The sequence below is a fragment of the Pangasianodon hypophthalmus genome, chromosome 17 (assembly GCF_027358585.1).
Source record: "Pangasianodon hypophthalmus isolate fPanHyp1 chromosome 17, fPanHyp1.pri, whole genome shotgun sequence".
NCBI classification, from domain to species: domain Eukaryota; kingdom Metazoa; phylum Chordata; class Actinopteri; order Siluriformes; family Pangasiidae; genus Pangasianodon; species Pangasianodon hypophthalmus.
This window is the reverse complement of record NC_069726.1, coordinates 18,561,698-18,588,736: the sequence shown is the minus strand read 5'-3', so window position 1 is coordinate 18,588,736 and position 27,039 is coordinate 18,561,698. Positions and strand designations below refer to the sequence as shown.

The 27,039-nt window shown below is 40.4% G+C and overlaps 1 protein-coding gene across 6 annotated transcripts; it reads right to left on the bottom strand.

Annotated features, from left to right (window-relative positions):
- Window positions 1-1,507: 1,507 nt before the first annotated feature.
- si:dkey-88l16.3 (low-density lipoprotein receptor-related protein 2) lies at window positions 1,508-26,885 on the bottom strand. 6 transcript variants are annotated; one of them, XM_034312560.2, is made up of 50 exons: window positions 26,812-26,885; window positions 26,155-26,274; window positions 25,039-25,269; window positions 24,840-24,953; window positions 24,408-24,527; window positions 24,151-24,276; window positions 23,871-24,074; window positions 23,043-23,211; window positions 22,808-22,976; window positions 22,288-22,510; window positions 22,083-22,202; window positions 21,684-21,902; window positions 21,270-21,590; window positions 20,944-21,162; window positions 20,311-20,469; window positions 19,969-20,232; window positions 19,670-19,894; window positions 19,386-19,562; window positions 19,106-19,309; window positions 18,851-19,018; window positions 18,376-18,591; window positions 17,771-17,980; window positions 17,424-17,687; window positions 16,490-16,705; window positions 15,833-15,988; window positions 15,484-15,750; window positions 15,186-15,401; window positions 13,988-14,140; window positions 13,577-13,843; window positions 13,283-13,498; window positions 12,171-12,326; window positions 11,917-12,090; window positions 11,637-11,840; window positions 11,381-11,548; window positions 10,897-11,112; window positions 10,570-10,799; window positions 10,185-10,314; window positions 9,664-9,857; window positions 8,994-9,180; window positions 8,500-8,715; window positions 8,137-8,320; window positions 7,583-7,784; window positions 7,213-7,377; window positions 6,903-7,109; window positions 6,229-6,778; window positions 4,225-4,356; window positions 3,878-3,985; window positions 3,032-3,506; window positions 2,729-2,846; window positions 1,508-1,978 (listed from the first exon to the last, which is right to left on the bottom strand). In XM_034312560.2, exons 1-50 carry the CDS (start codon window positions 26,867-26,869, stop codon window positions 1,955-1,957), a joined length of 9,831 nt encoding a protein of 3,276 aa, XP_034168451.2. In that variant the 5' UTR covers window positions 26,870-26,885; the 3' UTR covers window positions 1,508-1,954. The 6 variants fall into 6 exon arrangements, with proteins under 6 accessions (XP_034168451.2, XP_034168448.2, XP_034168449.2 ...); XM_034312557.2 differs by having other exon boundaries at window positions 1,508-2,846; XM_034312558.2 differs by having other exon boundaries at window positions 1,508-2,846; window positions 15,833-15,985.
- Between the last annotated feature and the right edge of the window lie 154 nt (window positions 26,886-27,039).

The window sequence follows — 27,039 nt, the reverse complement described above, 5'->3', positions numbered from 1 at the left end:
GGGCACAGGTGGTTTCAATTTATTCTAGTTTAAATGAACTCAGCACTCCTTAATCATGAAATGACTAATCTTAATTTGTGTTTCAGAAAACCTGGATTAATGATTCTGGATTAAGGCCTACACGTGTTTTCCCAGTTCTAGTACATTCACTTCAAGTCTGGATGGGCTGTTAGTTGAATCTGGTGTGTTAGAGGAGACACCATGGGATGCATGTAGACAGCCACGATACTCAGATTCTGTGGCATTCAAATGATGAATGACTGGTAATAAGGGGCCCAGTGTATGCCAATAAAGCCACACCATTACACCACCATCAGCAGTTGTTGAAACAAAGCATGTTGGGTCACGTTGCCAAATACTGACCCTACTGTGTGCATGTTGCAGCAGAAATTGAGATTCATAAGACCAGACATTTTCCAAATCTGCAACTGCCCAGTTTCAGTAAGCCTGCGTCCACTGTAACCTCACATTTCTGTTCTTGGCTGACAGGAGTGGTAGTCCATGTGGTCTTCTGCTGTTGAAACTGTACATTTTGAGATGCTTTTCAGCTCACCATGATCATAAAGAGTGGTTGAGTTACCATTGCCTTCCTGTCAGCTCAAACCATTCTGGCCATTCTCCTTGGACCTCTCTCAGCAACAAGGCATTTCAGCCCACATAACTGAAGCTCATCAGATGTTTTTTTGTTTTGCACACCATTCTGCATAAACTCTAGAAACTATGTGAAAATCCCAGGTTATCAGTTACTCAAACCAGCCTGTCTGACACCAACAAACATGCAATGGTCTAAGTCAGAGAGATCATATTTTGATGTTTGATGTGAACATTAACTGAAACATTCTTTTATGCATATTTGGCTGATTGGATAATTGGGTGTACAAGCAGGTGTAATGGTGTTTCATATAAAGTGGTTGGTGAGTGTACATCTAAGGAAGTCACTTCCCCCTAACCTATGACCCTAATTTATTTAACTTGTATACATATCCTCATTTATCTTTTTTTTAGACTCCTAACTTCCTTACACTTTTACATGAACCTTTCAGCCATGTTGTGGGTGTACTTGTACTTTTTAAGCCAAGTTTTATGGCTGCAAGTAATACATGAGTCACAAACACACTCTGTTGGCTAGACTTTCATTCTTCAGATTGTGTGCTGCTTCTATGCCAGATTTAATAACAAAAGCAAGTCTGTCTTTGCATGACTAGAAAAAAAACAACAAAAAAAACAGGTCTTATGTGCAACTGCAGTATGATGGACAGGACAAACAAGATAGCAGCTGCTCTTAGCAGTTGTGTACAGACTGGTAAGATATGTACATTATTTGGATATTGCTTAAGATCTGAAGTTAACAGTTCAGTACTCCAGGCTATTGGAAATGAAAAACAAGTGGGACACATGTACTATACTACTAAATGCGCAAGATGGTTTTACATAAAAAAGTGTATTTGGTTTACATTATATATATATATATATATATAAATTAGTAAGATCCATACAGTAATTGTAGAGTTGCACATGTTTAATACAGGTAAGTAGATATTTCCAGAGCATCACTGTTTACACCAAATTCATTTTACATGCAATGACTGAATTACAATATACAGAAACTAGTAAAGTCCTACCAGTCAGTATCACCGGTATGGTTCCTTTCAGGTTTTCTTTTTGCTATTTGAGTTATTCTTGCCACTATGGCTACCTGTGGACTGCTCTTCACAGACCTAGACTGGGATTTCTGCAATCACATTTGGTGACTATCTTTATACAAATAAATTTGATCAGATGTCCAACAAGTGCCAAAGTAACTATTCAGCTCAGCTTGGGCCCGTTTTAAAACTGCAAAAAGATAGCATGGCAATCACAATAAAAAAATATCATCAACATCTCAAATACACAATACACCACCATTTTCAGCTCAATACATCTTTTTAATTTAAGAACTTTAAATATAAATCCATCATTCAACAGGTGTTGCTTGTTCCTGTGGAAGAGAGAGGAAAAAAAAACAAAACACAGTAGTACAGAACACAACACTACACTTAGAACAACTTGTACCATATTCCTACTTAAAGTTACCCTGAACATGTTTTGAACCATTTTGAAGTGAAGTGAAGTGAGGCCAAGTATGGTGACCCATACTAGGAATTTGTGCTCTGCACACACACACAGTAGTGAACACACACACCGTGAACACACACCCGGAGCAGATTTAAATGAAAATATGGAGAATGTTTACTTTATATTAGTTTTAAAGCTCAGGAAGCTACTAAAATTATGAAGCAACAACTATACAATTATAGCTGCATTCTAAAGTTCAGGGTCTATGAATCTGAGAAATGCAATTTGGTCCCGCCCTACCTAGTATCTAGTGACTAACTAAAGTTAGTAAACTAGACCAAATTTGTCACAGGATGACAAATAGGATTTGAGTCACAATTTACATAATCATACTCTGACTTAACACTCTCCAAATATGTTAAAATTGTGGTTATGACATTGCTAGAATTAGCCAAATTAGTTAGCTAGCAAGCATAGCACCGTTTCTGTAGCTAAAAAGTCATCCTCTACTTTGTACAACAGATATGATGGGTTCACTGAGAATTGTTTTAAATCTAAATCTCAACAAATTTAAAATCCAATCCATCAGTCAGAATCGGACATCAAAATCAGAAAGTTAAATCATAGAGTTTAGGTTACTTTTAAATTTAAAGCTTGAACTTAAACTTGCTACCTCCTCCACTGGGTTGTAGAGTTCATTTGGAAAGTTTTCAGGGCATGCTTCTTGTTCCTCCATGTCCTTCATGAGAGTTTCCTTATCAATGGGCTGGCCTCTTCCTAATTTCCATCTCCTGCAAAGAAGGGCAGGGATGAACCACAACCGTATTCAGACTAGCCATCAACCACAGGAAAAAAAAAAAAAAATCTCCAGTAACCATACAAGCATTCTGGCTAGTCATTTTTCAAAATTAAAGTACAGAGGTGCATCAGTGAGTGGAACAGTATACATGAATAAGCTTCAGCACTGAGGACATACCTCCATTTTAGAACTGCTGCGGCCGCGATAACTAGGCCGATGATAAAAAGGACTGTAAGGACAACAGGAACACTGCTGGATGCCTCATCCTGACAGAACTGCCCACTGTAGCCCTGTACACACTCACAGACTGGTTTCCCTTTTTGCATCATACAGTGCCCTCGGCCATTACAGAGCTCAGAATTGCAGGACTGGCCACCCATTGTGCGGACCAACACCTCACTTTCCTTAGTATGGCAGCCCTCTTCATCTGAGCCATCCTGGCAATCTGGGATTTGGTCACAAAACTTTGTAGTGGAGAGGCACTTGTATCTGTCTCTGCAAGGCTTAGAGCCTGCTGGACACTGTAGGCCAGGTATACACTGGGTGTCATTTACGGCAATGTAGTCCTGTGTACAGCGGCACGTATGCCCCCCTGGGTATGCCAGGCACAAGTGGCTACAACCACCATTATTCTCTGCACATAGGTTGGTTCCTGATTGCAAGAGAGAATGACCAATTAGATCATGTACATGATGAAACTCTTACATTTTTTTCTTGAGAACAAGAGAACTAATGTTTAGCTCAGAGATAAGTCAACAAGTTGTATGCAAAGTATGCATCTAGTTTGTTGGACTTGTTCGACAGCTATGTGAGCATGAGTAAGAGGCTTGTTGAGAAGGAGAGGCCTGAAATGTGGCTGCTTGAACTAGTTCTACAGGCCAGCAGGCATCACATGACCTCACTTCTATTTAAGTTTCACCCAGAGGACTCTAGTGGAACAAGAACAGAAGGAAGGAAAGAAAGGAAGCAGCAGCAGAGATAAGAGTGAAAGGACTGAGTGTGAGAATTCCACAATAAGAATACCTTTCTGGCTGTTTGCACTGTATGCCTTCAGTGCTACAATGTTTGTTTGTACTTCAAACCACAACTGTTTAGGCTGGATGCCATCACTGTACCATACATTGGTTGTGCCTGCAAGGAATTCATTAGTGTACAACAGAGATATATTAACCATCACACACGATTAAAACAATTACTATAGTGAGTAACAAATAGAAAAATGAGAACTACAGTAGAAATACCACAAAGAAACCTATCAATTACAGGCTCGAGTATACAGCAGCAGTTTCAAAAACACCATAATGCCATCTGCTGGTATGAACAGATAAACCATCTCTCATGAATGACAACAAAAGTGCTGCAATCTTTACCATTGTACCGGGTGATCCAGAAGAGGATATTTTCACTTCGGGTTAAAGACACAATTAAAGGAGGTCCGGTTCCAGTTTTATATTCCCTGTAATTTGATCCATCAATGTTCACGGAGCAAATCACTTCAGCAGCTGGAAGAGGGAGAGAAGTGGTGGACCAGTCAACAAAAGGTGGTAAGCACACAGCAGTGAATCATTCTGAAACAATGCCAATACTGATGAGCGCTTAAAATGAACGCTTACGTTTAACCGATCAGCCATAACATTAATACCACTGACCAGTGACGTGAATAACATTGATTATTTCATTACAATGGCACCTGTCAAGGGGTGGGATATATTAGGAAGCAAGTGAACACTCAGTTCTCGAAGTTGATGTGTTGGAAGCAGGAAAAATGGGCAAGTGTAAGGATCTGAGCTACTTTGACAAGGGCCAAATTGTGATGGCTATACAAATGAGTTGGAGCATCTCCAAAACAGCAGGTCTTTTTGGGGTATTCCTGCTTTGCAATGGTTAGTACCTACCAAAAGTGGTACAAGGAGGGACAACAGATGAACCAGCGACAAGGTCATGGGCACCCAAGGCTCACTGATGCACATGGGGACCTAAGGCCAGCCTGTCTGGTTCGATCCCACAGAAGAGCTACTGTAGCACAAACTGCTGAAAAAGTTAATGCTGGCTATGATAGAAAAAGGTCAGAACACAGTACATCACAGCTTGTTGTGTATGCAGCTGCATAGCTGCAGACCAGTCAGAGTGCCCATGCTGACCCCTGTTCGCCACCAAAAGTGCCTACAATGGGCACGTGAGCATCAGAACTGGACCAATGGAAGAACCTGGTCTGATGAATCACATTTTCTTTTACATCATGTGGACAGCCAGGTGCGTGCGCATCACTTACCTCGAGAAGAGATGGCACCAGGATGCACTATGGGAAGAAGGCAAGCCGGCAGAGGCAGTGTGATGCTCTGGGCAATGTTCTGCTGGGAAACTTTGTGTCTTGGCATTCACGTGGAGGGTAGTTTGACACATACCACCTACCTAAACATAGTTGCAGGCCAGACATTGTTAGGTTATGGAAACGTTATTCCATGATGGCAGTGGCCCCTTTCAGCAGGATAATGTGCCCTGCCACACTGCAAAAATTGTTCAGGAATGTTTGAGGAACATGACAAAGAGTTCAGGGTGTTGACTTGACCTCCAAATTCCCCAGATCTCGATCTGTTTGAGTATCTGAGAGATGTACTGGACAAACAAGTCCAATCCATAGAGGCCCCACCTCACAACTTACAGGACTTAAAGGATGTGCTGCTGAAGTCTTTGTGCCAGATACCACAGTACACCTTCAGAGGTCTTGTGGAGTCCATGCCCTGATGCTTCAGAGCTGTTTTTGGCGACACAACGGGGACCTACACAATATTAGGCAGGTGGTTTTAATGTTATGGTTGATTGCTGAACAATCCAAGTTAGTCATTTTGGTCAACCAACACAAATCGCATACCTAACATGTAATTAATGGCATGCTTTGTTAATTTAATTTACTTAATAGCAAATTAATGCATCACTTCAAAAACTGTGACCGTGTTCCTGACTGTTATAAACTAGCTTTACCACACATACTTTTTCACCCTTTCTGTGGCTGAATCACAAATTGTGCTTCATCTGGCATATAGGGCACTATACAGGGTATAACAATCTTCTAAACCCATATACCATAGATAATGTAGACATTATGAAGAGACATTCATCTCAGTTTTAAGATGAATTTGACAGCCTAGCTTGTCTGCTCACAGGAAAGTCTATACTATATAACATGATGCACAAAAAGCAAGACTGCTAAAATCAATCTTCAGTGTCAAACTCTGGTCTTAGAAGGCCAAAACCCTACTGGACCATACAGTAAATTCAGACCATGAAGGTCTTGGGAGGTAGTTTATGAATTGACTCATGTTGTAAATGAGGTTCAAAGTGCAGTGCTGCAAACCTCCATGTCTTAAACTTACCAATATCTGCCCAGTAAACTGTTGTGCCCTGACTTGAAAAAGTCAGAAAGTTGGGAAGCTGTGTTTTCTTCCAAAGCAACATTTGATTCCGGCCATCCATGGCAGCACAATCTACCTGGGGCAAAACATTGTTCCCTGTTGACCCTATGGCTGTGAAGCACATCCTGCCAGTGGGTGGGTGTAGCGCAATAGAGGTGGTGTCCTGAAGCCCGGCCTGCAGAACCATGCTGGTGAACTTCCCACCTGCCGACGTGACATAGATTTGAGGCTTCTTGCTGCTGCTCCAATACAAGTTGTGTGTGATCCAGTCCACAGCCAGCACCGTCACCGTGTCCCCTGGTAAATGCAATATCTGGCCCTCAGGCATCAATGTAGAGTCACCCAGTTTAATCTGAGCCACAGAGGCCTGGCCGACATCTGCCACGTAGAGTGTGTTGTCACTAAGAGCCAAGTCTAGATCTGAGGCTTCATTTATGCCAGGAAGAGACTGGGCATGGTGGGCAGGCCACTGCTTTAGTCCAACCTGGTCATGCAGGGTTCTAGTGAAAACCTATACAGAGCAGAGATAGTACTCTCAAGATGTGCTGAGGACTATTAATGGTAAACAGTGTACAGCTGTAAGACCAACATACTCCAAGAATACGCTCTTTGAAGCAATCCCCTTGTTTTAATACCTTTGTGAGTCTAGTAGGAGAGAGCAGCAGTAGGAAGGAAGTAGAGGAGTTTTCAGGTGGGCTGCAGGTAAATCCATCCTCAGCCAACAGCAGTCCTGCTGGGCAACGACATAATGCATGGACCCCTGGGGCTAGCACACACATGTGAGAACATCGGAGTCTCTCACAGGGGTTAAGCACCTTATTCTGCATGAGGGGGTGGACAACCTGGATAAAGGAGACAGAACAAAGTCTCAGTTTTAAACAGTTAATTTAAACTCATTTATGGAATTTTTCATCATCCAAACATGTAGGGGAGATAAATGCTTACTTTGAGCCCAAATGGTTGACCAGGTCTTTTGAGAATAACTTTGTGGTTCTTGCCAGTGATTTTGTGAGCCCCATGGATGGCCCGTCTCTGGGTGTCAGACCAGTACACCATGTCATTAAACACTGCCACAGAGAACGGGCTTGAGGTCTCAGTCAACTGCAGCAGCTTCACACAGGAAAAGGGAGAAGAGACATTGATTACTTTCCAGCTGATATCTAAACTACAACAGGGAGTACCAATTGAAAAAAGATTTAGGTTCAAATACACAGGTCTTCTTTCTGAGCAAGTTTTCCCAAAACCATCACAAGCTTGTTCAAAGAGCTCTCGGGTCTTTGGAAACAACTTAAGTGAAAGATAAAACTTAATTTACCCTGACATCCTTGCCATTTATTGTGGCTGAACCAATGCACTTAAGCTTCTCATCTGCCCAGTAGATTCTGTCAGTTATGATATCCACAGCTAAGGCTACAGGCCAGTTTAAATCATGGCTGAGCAGCACCTTCCTCTCTGAACCATCCATGCCAGCTCGCTCAATCTGAGACTCCTTCCCAATCTCTGACCACAGCATTAACCTAGAAAGATTCAAATACAATTGTTCAAGAAATCAGGAATCTGGTCCAGTTCTTTAAAAAAAAAAAAAAAAAAAAAAAAAAAAAAAAAAAAAAAAAAAAAAAAAAAAAAATCCAGCCTCACCTGGTTAGACAGGAGGAAACTAATCTACCACCCTAGGGTTGTGGGCTCAGAATTGAGGATGATAATTTAGCGACAACATGTTAACCAAGTAGACTGTGTGAACTACTTAATGAAGTGCTCAGGGCATCAACAAGTTTTATTATCCTTGATTAAATACAACCATTTAATAAAGACCAATCATAAGAGGAAGCATTGTTAGTTTGCCAAATTCTTAAAAGGGGTCTTGCTCACCCTTTCTGAGGCAGAAGCACCAGAGAATGAGGCTGCTCCAGGTCTTCATCCACAATCACTGTGAAGTTTTGTCGCTTCACTACACGGTCACCAATCCTTACAGCTAAAATCTGGCCAGCAACTCCATCCACCCAGTACAGGTTTCCTGCAACCCAGTCTACAGCAATTGAGTCTGATTTCACACCTGTTTAGGGGGAATACATAGTTTTAATCAGAAATCCACAGGATTAACTGAAGACACTTTGTTGCAATATATTTAATGCTAAGAGCAGCGTTAAACAACTCTCCCCAATTTGTGCACTCATTTCTGGCATACTATCCCTAAAAGAAAATACAAATGTTAATTTGCATCAGATTTCAAACCTTTAACAAGCGTCTTAATATGGCCCTTTTCTCCATGCACCGCATATTTTATGCTTTCTTCCTGTAGACAGACCCAGAACACCCGTTGTTCCCTCCAGTCATAGTCCAGAGAGAAGATGGGCTTCTGCCCCGGGGGAAGAAGCATCTGCATGTTGCTGCTCCGCAGGCCCATAAACACCACCTCATATTGCACTGATGCCAAAAGACTAGGCTCCTCTGCAAGGAAGGCAGAGAAGGAACCTGGATGTAGTACTAGTGAGTGAAGTACCATCATTAGGCTTAGTCTTGAACAAAAAACAACCCAGAAAACTACTGAAATACCAGGTAATGCATAATCCTGAATTACCAGGTATACATATTACATACAAAGTTGGATTGGACTAAATTTATGCACTAAATATCTATACACATGTACAGGCTAGACATTTGAATTTGTATTACAGTAACAAGATGAAGATACCTTATCCAGTCTATTAAAGATCAACTGGACATACCTGGTGTCTTACAGTTGCTGCCATCTGGTTCCAGTATAAAACCCGGGGGACACTGGCACACATAGGAACCATGAGTGTTCACACATCTGTGGCTACACACAGGTGGCTGAATCTCCAAACACTCATCTACATCTGCACAGTATAAACCATCTGTCTGGATCCTGAAGCCTGTTCGACACCCACAACTCTGAGAGTTGAAAAAGGAAGAAAGCGGAGGGAGGGAAAAAAATTAAGATGTTGTCTCTATCATACTAATAAGAACCATCAAAATACTGAAGTACACCAAGGGTGCAGCCAGCAATTTGCTTTCTAATCTAAACAACTTCCTTAGCTGTTGAGTGCTGCCTGCCTCAACATCATACTAATAATTTAAGGGTAGCTAAATTAAATGTTATTACCAGTAATACTCTGAGCTTTAATGTAATGCTAGTGTGCTAGGCAGAATTGAATAGCAAGTTAACAGTTGTGATGTGTTTCTGGATTTTTAGGTAACATTCATTTTTAAGTCAATGAAGTGAATTTGCAGCTAGAAAAGTTCCCAGCACTGGGCCTGGAGTAATTTTATACCTGAAATAAACCCACCCTGTATCACAGGCTGGCTCCATCCCTTATTTCCAAAACAAATTACAATGTTCCTGTGCAAACATGAGGGGTAGTTAAAATGACTAACCGCTCCATGGGGAGTGTTGACACAGTAGTGCTCGCATTGTGGTGGGTGTGGGCTGGAGCAATTATTGCTGAGACACCCTGGACCCTCATCAGACTCATCCAGACAGTTAGCAATGCCATCACACACCAGCCTGGAATCCAAACACTCCTTGCTGCCACACTTGAACGTGTCCATGGGGCATATCACCTGGCCACCTGAATCCAAATTGCAAATTCTTTACCACCTCTTAAACTAGCTCTGAATGCAAATGTGATGTTTATGTGGTTAATTTCTCTTGTGACAGGTACTGTGTTAAATTTGAATTTAAGTTCAAGTTGTACAACTAGAAATCAACCATTCAAGTCCACCTTCTAAAATAAAAATCAGGACGACCCAGTACATGAAACCTTTCAGCTATAGAACCTAGTTAAGAAAACTAGCTAAAGAGGTGTTTGGTTAGTTTCTTGGCCATTAAAAAAAACTACAATAATTAATAGTTTACACATTAACTGGTACTACAATAGATGAAGAGGTTTACTCACATCCAGCTTCATCACTCTGGTCTTTACAGTCCTTAACTCCATCACATCTCCAAAATGTGGGAATGCACTGATCTTTAGATGCACAAGACCACTGGAGCATTCCACATTGCATGGGAGAGACCTTGCAGTTCTAAAAGAAGATTAGAAAAATATATTGAAACATCTTTAGGAGAAATCATGAGGGTATGATTTCCCATTGTTCTGCTCATTTCTGAATCAATTACCACACTGACACTATTTGAACCACAAGTTTTGTAAGTTAGAAGTTAAAATGCTTTCCAGGATAGATGCAAATTGACAAATTGATTTTTTAAAAACCAAGTAACAAAAATGAATGGTGTCAACACAAAATAATACACAAAAACAAACAAAAAAAAGCTCACACCTGTTCATCAGACCCGTCAGTGCAGTCTTTGTCTCCATCACAGAACCACTCTTTCAGCAGGCACACATGGCTTTTGGGGCAGCGCTGCTCCAGGGGGCAGTGTGGAGGCTTACGACAGTTCTTCTCATCAGACTGATCGTGGCAATCAGCATGACCATCACAACGGACACTTGTGGACACACACTGTCCACTGGCACACTGAAATTGCCCATGTAAACATGGCTCCTTTGCTGAAAGATTATAAAAAAACAATTTTATAGACACTTTCAAACAATGTGGTACCAATATACCCGCTTAAAAAATTTTTTTTTAATTTTAAAAACTCACCACAGCTGGTCTCATCCGTGCCATCTAAACAGTCTCTTTCTCCATCACAAAGGAAAGTTTCAGGGATGCAGCGGCTTCTGTTATCACAGTGATGGCTGCAGGACTCGGACAGTTTAAAGCAGTTCATTTCATCAGACCGATCCTGACACTGAGGGGTCCCATCACATACCTGCTTCTTATCTATGCACATCTTCCCATGAGCACACTGGAACTGGCCTACAAGGGTTATAAAAGCACAGGTTACTCAGGCTAATCCAGTTATAGCAGACCAAAGGTTCCCTTCTGTACCCTAATGATGTTTAAAAGAATAAATAAATAATTTAAATGCTACAATATTACAACACTACAAATACAACCTGGCAGTTTTACAGTAGGAAAAAAATTTTTACACTCTATAATGGATGGTTAATCATGATTAGCTGTACATCAATCAGCAAATACTTATGAATATGAAGTCACATCAAACTCAGTTCTAAATTCCTACTTTTTTTGCACTGCCGTTCACAGTCCTTCTCATCTGACCCATCTTTGCAATCTTTCTCTCCATCACAAACGTGACTGTAGAGGACACACTCACTTCCATCCCTGCATGGTTTGAAGCCCAGAGAGCATTTCAGGGATGAAGATCCAGCAGCATTTTTGTCAGTCTTGTCTGTAAAATACATTCAGAAGTATGGCAGCATGTTGTGCAATACATTTTCTCTGCTTAAATGCTAATTATACTGCAATAATGAACATACAGCAGTTCCTCTCATCTAAGCCATCTTTACAGTCCATTCGTCCATCACAGAACTGCTGGCTGGTCAGGCAAACCGTCCCCTCGTCACAGTGCAGAGGACAGATAGGACAGTGTACCTCATCTGAACCATCAGAACAGTCAGAGCGGCCATTACACACCAGGGCTCGTTCAATACACTTTCTCCTATTCTTACACAGGAAGTGGGCTACATAGGGAAGGAGAAAGTAGTTAGAAATTTGAATGGGAATTAGTTTCAGAGATGTACTATATTCACACATTACCTGGATCTGAACAGGCATGTAAACAGTGGAGCTCATCAAACCCATCAGGACAATCTAATATCCCATCGCATAGCTGAGACTGACTGATGCACAGTGATGTGCCTTCGCACATTACAGAGGGACTTTTACAGACTGGTTCAGGAGAGGTTTCAACTGTAGGAGCTACAGGAACAGCTGGAAAAAACAATAGCAGTTAAAATGGATGATACAGAAAGAAATGTCTAGACCTTATTGTGAAAGGAGCTGATTATTACATTTGCGCCTACAATCCTCCTCATCTGACCCGTCCTTACAGTCCTTTTCTCCATCACACACGTGACTGTAGAGGATACACTCACTTCCATCCCTGCATGGTTTGAAGCCCACAGCACATTTCAGGGATGGAGTTCCTGAAGCTTTATCACTCTTATCTGTAAAACCCAATCAGAAAAAAAGATTTACTTAAATTATTTAATGATCAACTTAAATAAGCATTAAAGTTATGACTGCCATTATAAAAGTAGTTCATCTGTAACCCTGCCTTCCAAAGTTTAGTTTTTGTGACTGTGGTCATCACATTTTGGGTGTAGCCGGTAAAGAATAGGGATGCAAAATGTCAACAACAAAAAGGAAAAGCCTTTCAGAATTAACCAGCGCTCTACAAAAAGACACACTGGTTGTTATTTGCCATAAAAAGGTGATTTGGGATTTGAGTTTTAAAAGCAGAGACTGACAGTATCTTCATTTTGGTAGTTCAGGCATTCAATGTCCACCACGTCACCAGATCCAAGTATTACCACTTTTTATGGAAGGTAAATACACACAATATGACCAAAAGTTTGTGGACACCTGACCATAACGCTCATCTGCTTTTTGAACACCCCATTCCAGATTTAGTCCCCCCCCCTTTGCTTTTATAACAACCTCCACTCTTCTGGGAAGGCTTTCCACTAGACTTTGGAGCATGGCTGTTGGAATTTCTGCTCATTTAGCCACAAGAGCACTGATGTCAGTTGAGGAGGCTTGGGGTGCCGTCAGCATTCTTATTAATCCCCAAAGGTGTTCAGTGGGGTTGAGGTTAAGGCTCTGTTCAGGCCACTTGAGTTCTTCTGCTCCAACCTTGGCAAATCATGTCTTTATGAATCCTGTTTCTTACTTTTTGCACAGGGGCATGGTCATGCAGGAGCAGGTTTGGGCCCATTAGTTCCAGTGAAAGCAAACTGTAATGCTACATATAACAAAGATATTCTATACAATTATATGCTTCCAAGAAAGCAAAAGAATGACCCTACTCCATTGACAATAGGTAGTTAATAAATTACAATAAATGAGTGAGTTTATTATGTTGTGTTATTATTTTAGGACACCACTGACTAATGGCACTTACTACAGTCTGCTTCATCAGTGCCATCTAGACAGTCTCTCTCCCCATCGCACAGGAAGTTTTCTGGGATGCAGCGGGTCTTATTGTCACAGCGATGGCTGCAGCTCTTGGTGCGTGTAAAGCAGTCCATTTCATCAGAGCGATCCTGACACTGAGGAGTCCCATCACACACCAGCTTCTTGTCTATACACATTCTCCCATGAGCACAGTGAAACTGGTCTGGGGAAAATTTGCAGAAAGGCATGACAAACATATGCTGTTAATGACTTAATATTAGCAGATGTTTATATACTTTACCTGGTCTACACTGATATTGACAGTCTTCTTCATCAGAGCCATCTTTACAGTCAACCTCTCCATCACATACGTGACTGTAGAGCACACACTCGCTTCTGTCCTTACAAGGTTTCCAGCCCAGACGGCACTTTAGTAGACCTGCTACATTTGCCTTTATAGAAACAGTGGGACATCCCTCCTCATCAGAGCCATCAGTGCAGTCAGAGCGGCCATCACAGACCAAACCACTCTCAACACACTTCCTCCTGTCCTTACACATAAAGTCACCTATATTTAATAAAAACAAATACCATTCACTCAATTTCCAGGAAAACCAATTGAACCTTATACAGCCCTAATTTGTAATAAGATTACTTTTTAAAGGAAATTATATCAAAGGAAAAAAATTGAAAGTCACAACCATCCAAGTACCTGTTTTTGGACATCTTTTCATGCAAGATTCTTCATCAAAGCCATCTGGACAGTCATGCTTTCCATCACACAGTTTAGTGTTAGAGATGCACATTTGTCCCCCTCGACACAGCACAGAAGGGGCATCACAGTTTCTCAGTTGTGTAGGGTAGCCTACAGTATGAGATCAAGAAGTGAATACAAACATTATATTAATAATAAAAACAGAAGCATTTAAAGTAAAAAAAAAAAAAAAAAAAAAAGTAAAAAAAATTCCATCCATAAAAGGCATGTTGGTGTCTTAGTGAATAGCCTAAACATTGTAATAATTATATGTTCCATTTGCCTTCACTAAAAAAAAAAAAAAAAAAAAAAGCAAGCATTCAAGTTTTTTTTTTAAACCCCAACTTGATTGCTATCTACTTAGCTTAGATTACCACAGACAAACACATTATCCTGTACTCAGAAACCCATTTACTTGAAACGGACTTAAGAGTGTATAAAACAGGCAATAAATGCTTGTCAAACATTATTCCAAAAGACATACATGAAAGTTATTTATAAATAAAAATGTAAATCTGTATAATTAATCCTACGGGACTACAATTTCAGGGGAAAGGAATTTTGATTATGCATTACCAAGGCAGACGAGTAAACAACGAAGTATGTCAGTTTTTGCCTGATCATGTTTGGATACCACTGAAGCTAAGGTAGTTTGCAAATGATCAAAATTTCTTTGTACCATGTTGCTCTGGTGTACAAAATTTGATAAAACTATGCAAGAACAGCATTCATAAAACGTTCATGATCTGAAAATGGTTATGAATTTGTTTAGTTACTTTTTTAAGCCCAATTTCTCACAATTTGCCATTACTCACTAGGTAGTTGTCCCATTTTTTTGTTGTGCCACTTGGAAGCCCCGTGTCTGTACTCGTGTATGAGAAATCTTGTAGGTCTAACATTAATCTGCTCACAGATTAATTAAACTGCTTCTCTGGTGTCTTACTCCAGAATATCCATATACCACTCATTTAGCTGATGTAAATTAAAAATGCTGGCATATTCATCTGTTTATTTAGATCAACAGAGTTCATCAGAAGATACTGGAGGCAGGTACAAATACAAAAAGTCTGAAACATGCAGTTTCCTAGCCATTTACGGCTGAAGCCTAATTTATGTTCCTACAATAAAAATTTTAGGTATCATTTTAAGGTTTTACCACAGTCTGCTTCATCAGTGCCATCTACACAATCTCTCTCTCCATCACACAGGAAGTTTTCTGGGATGCAGCGGGTCTTGTTGTCACAGCTATGGCTGCAGCTCTTGGTGCGTTTGAAGCAGTCCATTTCATCAGAGCGATCCTGACAATGTGGTTTACCATCACACACGAGGGTAGCATCAATACACTTCCTTCCATGAGCACACTGAAACTGCCCTAGAAATGGTTTAAGAAGGGAAAACTGTTCAGGTGAGAACCAGAGACCAAATAGATGTGATTATGCTTTGTGTTTTCTTACCAGCTTTGCAATTAATGTCACAACCCTTTTCATCAGATCCATCTTTGCAATCAACCTCTCCATCACACACGTGACTGTACAGGATACAGTCACTGCCATCCTTACAGGGCTTCAAACCCAAACGGCACTTCACGGGAGCCGCCTCAGAGGTATAAGCAGCCACAGTTGGACAGTCCACCTCATCAGAAGCATCAGTGCAGTGCAGTCGTCCATCACAGACCAGATTCCTGTCAATACATCTTCTCCTATCTTTACACAGAAAGTCATCTAGAAGAGAACATGTGTAAGTCTTATTAGGTGTCTCTTCAGAAATGTTCTGACTAACTTTTAAAAAAAATTCTCTTATCACCATCATAGGGACAGCTCTGAAGGCACGGTCTTTCGTCAGACCCATCAGTACAGTCCTTTCTGCCATCACAGAGCTGACTCCGGGAGATGCACTTTGAGGTTGTCAGGCATGGTATAGATGGACTTTTGCAATGGGAATGCGGTCCAGGGTTGCCTGCTGAAAAATTAAACTCAGTGCAAACATACCAAACTTATCAGGGTCAAGAGAAGAGATAATGAAGTAAGATTTTTCAGACACTCAAGCCTTTGGCTTTTGGAAAACATGTTTTGCAGATGCTCTTTTTCCATGTATACGTGTGTGTATATACACATTTTTTTACTTCTTGGTAGCAGGTTTATACTGCAGCTTCTCTATAGTTTTGAATACTCAAAGGATTTGAGTGAATTCCTACAATGCTACTATAACAGCACATTTATTATAAATATAAATAATATAAATTAACATGAGTTAGATTATCCAGTTAAGTTTGCAGAAAATGCATAGCAGTAATAAACCTGCCAGGAGAAGACTCAAGGGTGATATTTGCCACCCTGTTACACCCATGTGACCACACTCCTATCACCATCTCTGCTAGATCTATCCCAATGGTGGAATTCTCTAGAAAATTGTTTGCCTTTGACACGGCAAAGGCTGATTAAGGTCAGAAAGTAGACTTACCGCAGTCCATTTCATCTGATCCATCCCAGCAGTCCCTGATCCCATTGCAGATAAAAACTTCTGGAATACAGAGACTGTTTTGATCACAGCGCAGTGCACAGCTTCTTGTAGGCTTCCAGCATGCTGATTCATCGGAGTTATCTGGACACTGAGCAATCCCATCACACACCTGCCTCCTTTCTATGCACTTTCTGCCATGACGACACTGAAACTGACCTGGGAGTAAATGTTAAATGTTGAAATAAAAATCACAGATTCTAATATAACCTTGAAAGAACCTGGAGGGGGCTGAGCAAAATCAATAACAAGGGATAACTGGTCATAAAACTTTGACAACATTTTCTAAATTGACCAAGATAAGGAGCAGTCAACAGAAAAAGGCAGTTATACATCTATACCCTAAACAAGAAATCCAGATTCTATGAACGTGCAATATTGTAAAAGCCTTCATCTCTACAAGACTCTGCCCCCTGCCCCTGGTAAACAGGTGTTGCATAATCAGCTCATAACACTTCAGATTCACATGTTCAGTAATAGGCTTCATGAACTAAAAATTAACATCCTCAAATAGCAGCTCATTTCAGATTTTTCAAGTAGCTCATCCTGTTTCAAGAAAAGAATGTTAAAAGAATGCGGCAAAACCGAAGTGACAATTATAATCAGTCTGCTGTTGAATTCCTCAAAATGATTTAATCATAAAAGCATTTAAAGATTAGAGTGACTAAGACATTTTAATGACTTAAAAAATAAATAAATAAATAAAATGAACTAAAATTTAATTGTCATTTTCAAAAAAGCATGCAACATTTAGATAGCTATAGCTTTAAGAGATGATATAGTGGCATGAATCTTTAAAAAACCTTGGCAGTTAAGAAAAGGACTACACTGGATTACCAAAGATTACCCTGAATAAACAATGTTTGTTACATCTAACCTGGATTACACTGAAGGTCACATCCCTCTTCATCAGATCCATCCTTACAGTCGACCTCTCCATCACACACATGGGTGTACATCACACAATCACTTCCATCCTTACAGAGCTTTGAGCCCAAACGGCAATTTAAGGCAGCTGCATTTTTTGGCATTGCAGCAGCAGGACAGTCCATCTCATCTGAGCCATCAGTGCAATCTGAGCGTCCATCACACACCAGATATCGCTCAATACACTTCTTCCTGTCCTTACAGAGGAAGTCACCTTGAAAAGTACGGTAAAGTGTTACTCACATATGGACCGTTTCTAGGATAAGTAAACCAATTTTAGACACATATGCACATTACCCATCTTCTGACATGAATCTATACAGGAGAGCTCATCAAAACCATCGGGGCAGTCCAACTTTCCATCACAGAGTTGACCCGGGGACATGCATAATGCTGTGCTTTCACACAACACTGAGGGGCTTCTACAGTCTGGATGCTGAGCTGATAATACTATTGACACCACATCAGAAGATGCCTTACTGTTGACCATATCTCCATTATTAGTAGCTGTAAAGATAAGAAATCTGGTCATAATGCACACCCTTTTAAACCAATGCATGATGCACATTCTGCTACTCTGGATGGTCCCACATGGAGATTTGCACTTCCCAAAACACAGTTTATGCCCTTTGCTTCAGTGGATAAACTCACCTGGATACTGTAATCATAATGACTGTCCCGTGTTCAACCCAAAACTCATTCACAATATGCTCATCTCCTTTTAACACTACTTCCTGTCTTTACTCTTCTACTGATACTCTAAAAGATGGATAACTTCCACTCTACAATATCTAAAATCAGACTAAAAATTTAACACCTCTTAAATACCTGGATTAGTCAGTATTACAGAAAATACCAAGATTGGTGACAAGCTATGACTTCTTGATATAGCTAAAACTCACAGCAGTCTGCTTCATCAGTGCCATCTAGACAGTCTCTCTCCCCATCACACAGGAAAGTTTCAGGGATGCAGCGGGTCTTATTGTCACAGCGATGGCTGCAGCTCTTGGTGCGTGTAAAGCAGTCCATTTCATCAGAGCGATCCTGACACTGAGGAGTCCCATCACACACCAGCTTCTTGTCTATGCACATTCTTCCATGAGCACACTGAAACTGCCCTGGTGTATTACAAGAAAACACTGCACTGAGGAACATTACAATTTATTAAACATGCCATGCTAAAAATCAAAGAGACAGCTGCTGAAGCAACATTATCAGCATTATTTAACACAATCTAGCTAGGTCACAAGCTAGGTCAACAACTTGGAAACCAATAGAAACTTAACCACATGGTTCTTTTGTGATAACTAATTTTTGACCCACATTCAAAATAAATAGTGTTATAACCAAGCCAAAAAAAAAAAAAAAACCCTCCACCTTTTTTACATCGCCATTCACAGTCCTCCTCATCTGACCCATCTTTGCAATCCTTTTCTCCATCACACATGTGACTGTAGAGGACACACTCACTTCCATCCTTGCATGGTTTGAAGCCCAGTGGACATTTGAGGGATGAAGCTTCTGCAGCTTTTTTGCCAGTCTTATCTACAAAATACATTCAGAAATCAATCCTAATCACAAGCTCAGTTAATTACTTTTAAATAAACAACTTTTCATTATGGCAGAACATACAGCAGTTCCTCTCATCTAAGCCATCTTTACAGTCTATTCGTCCATCACAGAACTGCTGGCTGGTCAGGCAAACCGTCCCCTCGTCACAGTGCAGAGGACAGATAGGACACTGTACCTCATCTGAACCATCAGAACAGTCAGAGCGGCCATTACACACCAGGGCTCGTTCAATACACTTCCTCCTATTCTTGCACAGGAAGTGGCCTACATAGGGAAGGCTGGGAGTTAGAAATTGTATTTGAAGAGGATGTTTCAAAGATGTACTGTATTTACACATTACCTGGATCTGAACAGGCATGTAAACAGTGGAGCTCATCAAAGCCATCAGGGCAATCTAATATCCCATCACACAGCTGAGACTGACTGATGCACAGTGACGTGCCTTCACACATTACAGAGGGACTTTTACAGACTGGTTCTGGAGCTGTTCCAACTTTACGAGTCACAGTAACAGAAGCTACAAAAAAAAAAAAAAAAAGGAAAAATGCATGAATTAGAAAGTTAAACGGATAAAACACTGTATATACACTAAATCATATTGTGACAAGAGCAGATGTCCATTACAACTCTCACGACAGTCTGCTTCATCAGTGCCATCTAGACAGTCTCTCTCCCCATCACACAGGAAGTTTTCTGGGATGCAGCGGGTCTTATTGTCACAGCTATGGCTGCAGCTCTTGGTGCGTGTAAAGCAATGCACTTCGTCAGAGCGATCCTGACACTGAGGAGTCCCGTCACACACCAGCTTCATGTCTATACACATTCTTCCATGAGCACATTGAAATTGGTCTAAAGAAACATCATGCATTACTTCATACCTGTACTAGAAATTGGATGTGATCAACTAATAAGGTAATATTTACCTGCTTTGCACCATTGCTCACATCCCTCTTCATCAGATCCATCCTTACAGTCGACCTCTCCATCACACAAATGGCTATACAAGACACAGTCACTGCCATCCTTACAGAGTTTTAAGCCCAAACGGCACTTTAAAGGAGCTGTATTTTTTGTGGTTGTTTTAGTGGGACAGCCCATCTCATCAGAGCCATCAGTGCAGTCAGGGCGTCCATTACACACCAGAGATCGTGCAACACACTTCCTCCTATCCTTACACTGGAAGTCACCTAGAAGAGAGGGGAAAAAAAATGAGTGTGAAATATAGTGTGGTGTGAAATACAGACTGTTCCAGCAGCAACAAGTACCTCTTTTTGAACACAACTGTACACAAGCAGCCTCATCTGATCCATCAGGACAGTCTTGTGTTCCATCACACAGCTGAGCCTGTGATATGCACAACAAGGTCCCATTACACAAGACAGAGGGACTTTTACAGTTCACTTGTGGAGAGGATACAAGTGCATCTGAGGAAAGAGAAAGATGAGAACAAAAAAAAAATAAAAAAATTAAAGCAGCACTACACAGATCAAGTTCTGCATAGCACAACAACTTACTGTGTACAAAAAGAACAAACTTGGGGTTATACAATATGAATCATACTCAAATCAGCAACATGGTGCCAAAAGAGGTACCCTGAGTACCATTAGTACTCGCTCAAGATTTGGTACCAACAGGAACCAACAGAGGTACAAACACTAGTAATAAGAAAGCAGCAAAACAGCAAGCAGAACTTTGCCAGAAAAACCCAAGTGCATCTTTAGTAGAAACATTTACTGACTGAAGACAACAGCTCTGCCCTCTTGTTCTCTAGTTTTGCAAATTCACAGGTCAAAATTCAACTCAACCATACATGTGAAACCAAATCAACAGAAAATGCACTGCTCCACTGTGACTATTGTGACTAGTCCTTTGAGTTTAGAAAAAATAGCATTACTGACCTTGCTGCAATTCATTCAGAGCTACAGTTACATCAACAATGCCACTCCCCACAGCGACAGCCTTCACACGTGTTCCATCTTGCCGTTTCCACAGTGTGATGACATCATTGAGCATCGTCACCATGTAGGGCTCATAGGCAGCTACAATCAAGCCTGGAAAAGTCCATCTTTCACCAGCAGAGTATTTGCTCATCTTCAGAAGACTCATTACTTGTAGTTCTGAAAGAGCATTGGAAATGCTGTGTTTACCAAGTTCATGAAAAGACCTGCATGTGTAAGTACCTAAAGTCATTTTTTTTTTAAATCTAAAACCAAACGCTACAGACCATTTTGTGAGCTCCAAAGGAAGCTGCGTGCTTTCCTGTCTAATACAATGTGGCTGATGCTTTTGTCCTCAGAGCTGTAGATGGCTTTTGCATTTCCTCCCAACAGGCCTAGCTTCATGTTGATGATCTGACCGTCCTCTAGCCAGTACAACTGACCTCGTTGCCAATCCACAAGTAAGTCATTGATCTCACCACTTGCCTGGTACAATTGGTTTGAAATACTCTGATCAGGGAGGCTAATATGGGTGGCACCCACAGAAAGTTCATCACAGGACACCCAATACAAGTTTCCCGTCTTCTGGTCGACTCTGACAGTGCACACTTTAGAAAGCGAAAACCCACAATGAAGGAAAATTTCAAATTCAGAATAATGATGAGACCAGTAACAACATAAATCCAAGTTGTGCCACATACCAGGCTTCAGAGTTGGTATATATTCTGAGCGGCCCTCTCTGAGCAATTGAGCCTTCACATGGCCTGTGAGGTTGGCCCAAATCACCCATCGTCTCTTCCAGTCCATGTCAAAAGTCTGAATGTCCTCATCAGAGGAGAAGAGTATAGATTTTACAGGACCATCTTTTGTATATTCCAGTGTGTATATGCTTGTGGGTGTTGCATAGGCAAGTCTAAAACCTATCACATTTATTAAAAAAAAAAAAAGAAAAAAAAAGAAAAAGAAAAAAAAAAAAAAAAAAAAAAAGACATGAATAAGAGGACAACTAAAGCTTAAAACTCAATTTAACCTATTAAATACATTAATATTATATAATAATTTCGCTGCAGTGGTTAATGCACACAATTCCCATAACGTACTTTCACATGAACCATGCTGCACAGGAACCTTTCCCTCAGAGCAAGAGCAAGTGAAACCACTGGGGCTGGTTAGAGAGGGCATGCAGAGCAGACAGCCTGACTTTCTACATGGAGAAAGTCCTGTGGTGCACAAACACGCATTTTACAACAGTATTTCTCACATTCAGATCAAGTGAACCAAAATCTACCACTGAAGTAGACGTACCTCGAGGTTGCTGGAGTTCATGATAGACCATTACGGTTGTTAGTTCTCCTTTCAGAACAAAACTCTTTTGACTAGGCTGGTTTTCAGGGGCTTGCCACAAACGCCTTTCATCAGCCCAGTAGAACCAGCCATTGAACACAGCCAGATTCTGACCAGTCCGTCCCTTAAAGAACTCATGAAAGGTGTGCCGTCCTGTAGCATCTACCTTTACTGTCTCAATTGACTGCAATGTTAATTGAAAGACACCATTAAAACACACCAAATAATGATTTTTGTTAAAAATTCCCTCTATGTAAAAACATACTTAGATTAAAAAAAAACTGTATATTTTTGCCCTCAAAATCAGAGGTATTTTGCTTAAATAACAATTATTTGCTATTAAGCAGCTCTGATATGCAAACTGACTTTTTGCTGTCGTTTATATATTGAACCACGCGAGAATTACTCATCTTATTGTATTCTCATATTCTAAAGATAAAGTATTTAACAAAATGGAATTAATCATGCAACAAGCCCCCACCTTTCTGAAATCACTTAGCCAATACAACCTTCGGGCTGCCACATCTAACGTAAGGCCTCTCGGTAACTGGGCAGTGACGACAACCAGCGATGCCCTCAAGGAGCCATCCATCCCAGCTTTCTCAATAGTCATTATGATGTTTGGTCCTTTATTAATCCAAAACATGGTGCTACAAAGAAACAGAAATAGTAAATCATATCTAACCACTAAATGTATTCAATACAGAAGCACACACCTTTCAGCAGGAAGGAGGACCAAATCTGTTGGATCAGTATCTTTGGACATGACCAAGCCAACAGCACTACCATCAGATGATCCCATATAAATGCCTTTTAGCTCTGAGTTTGTCCAGTAAAGTTGTCCACTGAGCCAGTCAACAGCTAGAGACTTAATGCCAGTCTGTCCTAAAGGAAAAAAAAATATAGAAAAAGACATTAAAGCTTGGCTCAGCCATCCTGCAAATAACAAGATTGGCATTTCAGAAAAAACTAAAATTTTTCAATGAATTATTAAAAGGATATTCAAATATTTGAACAGACACCCACATGCATGCAAAATGATACGCATGCCACTAAACTTTAAGCCTTTATCCATCCAGTGTGTGTGGCTGTGCAGGATGCTAGGTGGTATAAACCAAACTGAGTGACACTTTAAACTCGCTACAGGCAGCACATGCAATCATATTCCAATTTCAAGTTAATTTAATTTTACAATGTCCTCAAGAGATGGTGAGTTAATTATGTTAGGATTAACTAGTCAATTCTGTCACAGCTAATCACACAGTTAGCTGGCTGCATAAAATGAGCCACAAAATTCACTTTGCACTAAGCCAGCATTTTCCTATGGATACAGCAGTCCTGCTTTGGATTTTACCCTTTATAGTTGTAATTAAACTCAAATTGAATCCTGTTTGCTGCTTACTTTTCAAATCTCAAACTGCTGTCTGACTTTCTTGAATATTGTGTTAATACAAAAAAAATCTCTACATTTGAAACAAATTAAACATTTCCATAGCAAAAGTACCAACATAAACCCCTGACAGCACAGACTGGGACCAACTAACCTGTATAAATGACTCTGCTCTTCTGAGCCTCTGTTTTATAGATTTTTCCATTACCATCAGCCCAAAAAACAAAGCTCCGTGCAAGGTCAAAAGTCAGAGCCACTGGGTTACTGTTGATCACACTGAGAGTCTTGAATGTTCTGTCCTTTACAGTGATCAAGCCAAGAAATCCCTTCTTGGTGGTAAGAAGTTTTGTGCCATTTCCTTACAAAGAAAAAGAGAAAACGTGACAATCTGTAGCTTACTGATGAATACTCAATATTTGATTAATTGACAGTACCTTGTACTTGGCACACATTACCACCTTGTAGCTGGAACCCTGGGTGACATAGGCACTGAAAGGATCCTTTTGTATTAATGCATGTGTGCATGCAGGGTCCATAGGGTTGGGCACATTCGTCAATATCTACAAAGCAGGGGGAAAAAAAAAAAAAAAAAAAAAAAAAAAAAAACAGGACAAATGCATTAAAACATTACAATTTTGGCCATCACCACACTTTTAAGAGTGACCAATAAGATGCCTGGAAAGTAATCCACCTTCACACTTTGCTCCATTTGCTGATAGCTTCATCCCACTGGGACAAGAGCACATTGCTCCCCAAAGCTGGTCGGTACATGTGTGGCTACAGCCTCCATTTTTATCTCTACAAGTTTTACCTGAAATGTGTTTAAAGAAGAATATTTAAAGATAATTAAATGATTGGTACTAGTCAAATAATAATGTGAAGTGCCAATGTGGTAGTATGAGTCTATGTACTTTGTATGCCTTTATAGCCATGAGTAATCACTGATTGTTAAGCATAAAAAAGTAACTGTTGTCACCCTTCAGTCATGCTAGCTGCATTTCCAGACCATTCTTAAAAAGAAATTTGGATACACCTGAACAAGTGAAACATTTTCTGATTTACTGCATATCTTAAAAGCAGAACTGTGGGCATGGTGGAAAAGAAACGAATGAGGCGGTCATACCACACGTAACAGGCTCATCTCTCCCATCAGTGCACTGGGCAACTCCATCACACCTCTCTCTCAGAGTCAGACATGTTCCGTTTGGACAACGCACATTCAGATCTCCACAATGTCCTGGCATGCAAGTTTGTACACTAGTTTTAGTGTTAGCTAAAAGGCATGCAATTACAAATAATGTTGAAAGACCACTGCAGCTCACCACAGCCCTCTTCATCAGAGTTGTCTCCACAGTCATCAAATCCATTGCACCGGAGGCTCAGTGGGATGCAAATGCTGTTCTTGCATGTCCAGTCACCCGAGAGGCAGCCCACATATTGGCTGCAGTTTAGTTCATCAGACCCATCTGGACACTGGGCTTGGCCATCACACACCGCTGACCCCATCACACACAATGTGCCATCAAAACACTCAAATTCCTCTGGGGGGCAGGCTGTAAAACGTATTTCTTTTAAATATAAACTCAATAAATTAAGTATACCTACATTGCAGCTAAACTAACTATGGCTTTTATGATGTACACCTACATCACTGGAGGAGCTGTTTAGTGGTCCATTGAAAAGCAGAATAGGACCAGAATAGGTCAGAATAGGCAGAATAGGTCTGGGCCTATGCATCATCTGCAACTCATCAGATAAGTTAATATTTCCCCTATTTTGTAAAATGGTTTGGTCTGTTGTATTTTTGGAGCAAGAGTTTTCACACCCACTGAAAATTTCAATGCACAAAACAGGTGAACCAGAAAGAAGAAAAGATTGACTCAATATACATGTAAGCAATACTACATATCACATTAAGAATGAATTTTAGGATGATTTTGCAGGGCAAGCCTGGTCCTACAGTAGAGGGACTGGGTAGAAGGGGCTGATAAATTGCTGCAGTCAGTAATAATTACAATTATTATATAACTATATGGTAGGTTCACCTGAGGGAAGGAAAGAAGAAAAGAAAAAAAAAAAAAAAACACAGCTTGATCTGGCTCAGCTGGTCAGCACTATCTTTACCAGTCAATAAGTTATTTACCAGGCTTCTTTCCTTATTACGCATCTAAACTGATTGATAAATGTTTGAAATTTTCTAATTGTCTTACTGTTATGTTATTTTATTGAAAAATAACTTGGTTATATTTAAAGCAGCATTAGTAGCAGTAATACAGAAACAGTTTCCTTTTTACCAGATGGTAAAGATGGTCTAGCAGTCTGACCAGCTTGGTCTGGAACTTTTCAGCAGGTGATAACTTGCAAACTAAGACTATTTTGACATTGTCATAAGTGTATAATAATTTTCCATCAGTTACAACAAATAGAAGAGCACATACAGCAGTCCATCTCATCAGAGCCGTCCAGGCAGTCACCTTCTCCATCACATCTCCATGAGTGGAGAACACAGGCACCATCATCACACTGCCAATGATTATTGCCACATTTCCCAGCAACACCTGGAAAGTTAAAAAAAAACAAAACACGACAACCAAAAAACAAACAAACAAAAAATAAATAAAAATAAATAAAACACCACCACCACCACACCTCTCAGAACCACACTGTAGTGGTCACAATATTAAAAATACAACAGTGAAAATGTAGAGACAGGCCTTGGACCACCTGTGAAACTTTTTGGCGCCAAAGTGCAAGTTCACGCGCACCTTTTATAGTCTGATTAGCGTTATGTGGTAATTAAGAAATTAGCATTAGCACAAAGCCGGTTACTCAAACACTCAACTAGGGCCGCTGTACATTAAACGCTTTTACGCTATTAGTAATAATATATCTTAGAAAGTAATGGGGTGAGCAGTCTTTACTTACAACACTCTATTAATTAATTAATTAATTAATTAATTAATTATTCCAAACTCTAAGTTTTCTGGTAGTTTTCTTTGCTACATATTAACAAAATGCTGCAACATTTCTTACGTATTAAGAGGACGCTGTGAAAAAATGTTACCTGTTATTAAGACTACACTGAAAAATGTTACCTGTTATTAATACTACACTGAAAACTGCTACCACTGTGGAGAGGTGCAGCAAAGCCATTCCCGCGCCGTATGGGCCAAACTCACTGACGCTAACGAGGGAACGCCTTTATGGATTCATTACGCTGGAAGCAACCAAGTCAGCCCATGATGGGGAGACAGACAGACAGAATAATGGTATCGCCCATGATTCATTTCCTTTGTTGTCATCATAAATTATTGGATTTATGC

Coding starts and splice junctions, on each gene's coding strand:
- si:dkey-88l16.3 (XM_034312557.2), bottom strand. CDS start 26,869: ATGGCTTTGCTGCACCTCTCCACAGTGGTAGCAGTTTTCAGTGTAGTA. Junction 20,233..20,310: donor ACAGTTGTGTTCAAAAAGAG/GTACTTGTTGCT, acceptor CCTCTCTTCTAG/GTGACTTCCAGTGTAAGGAT. Junction 3,986..4,224: donor CTGGATCACCCGGTACAATG/GTAAAGATTGCA, acceptor AATTCCTTGCAG/GCACAACCAATGTATGGTAC.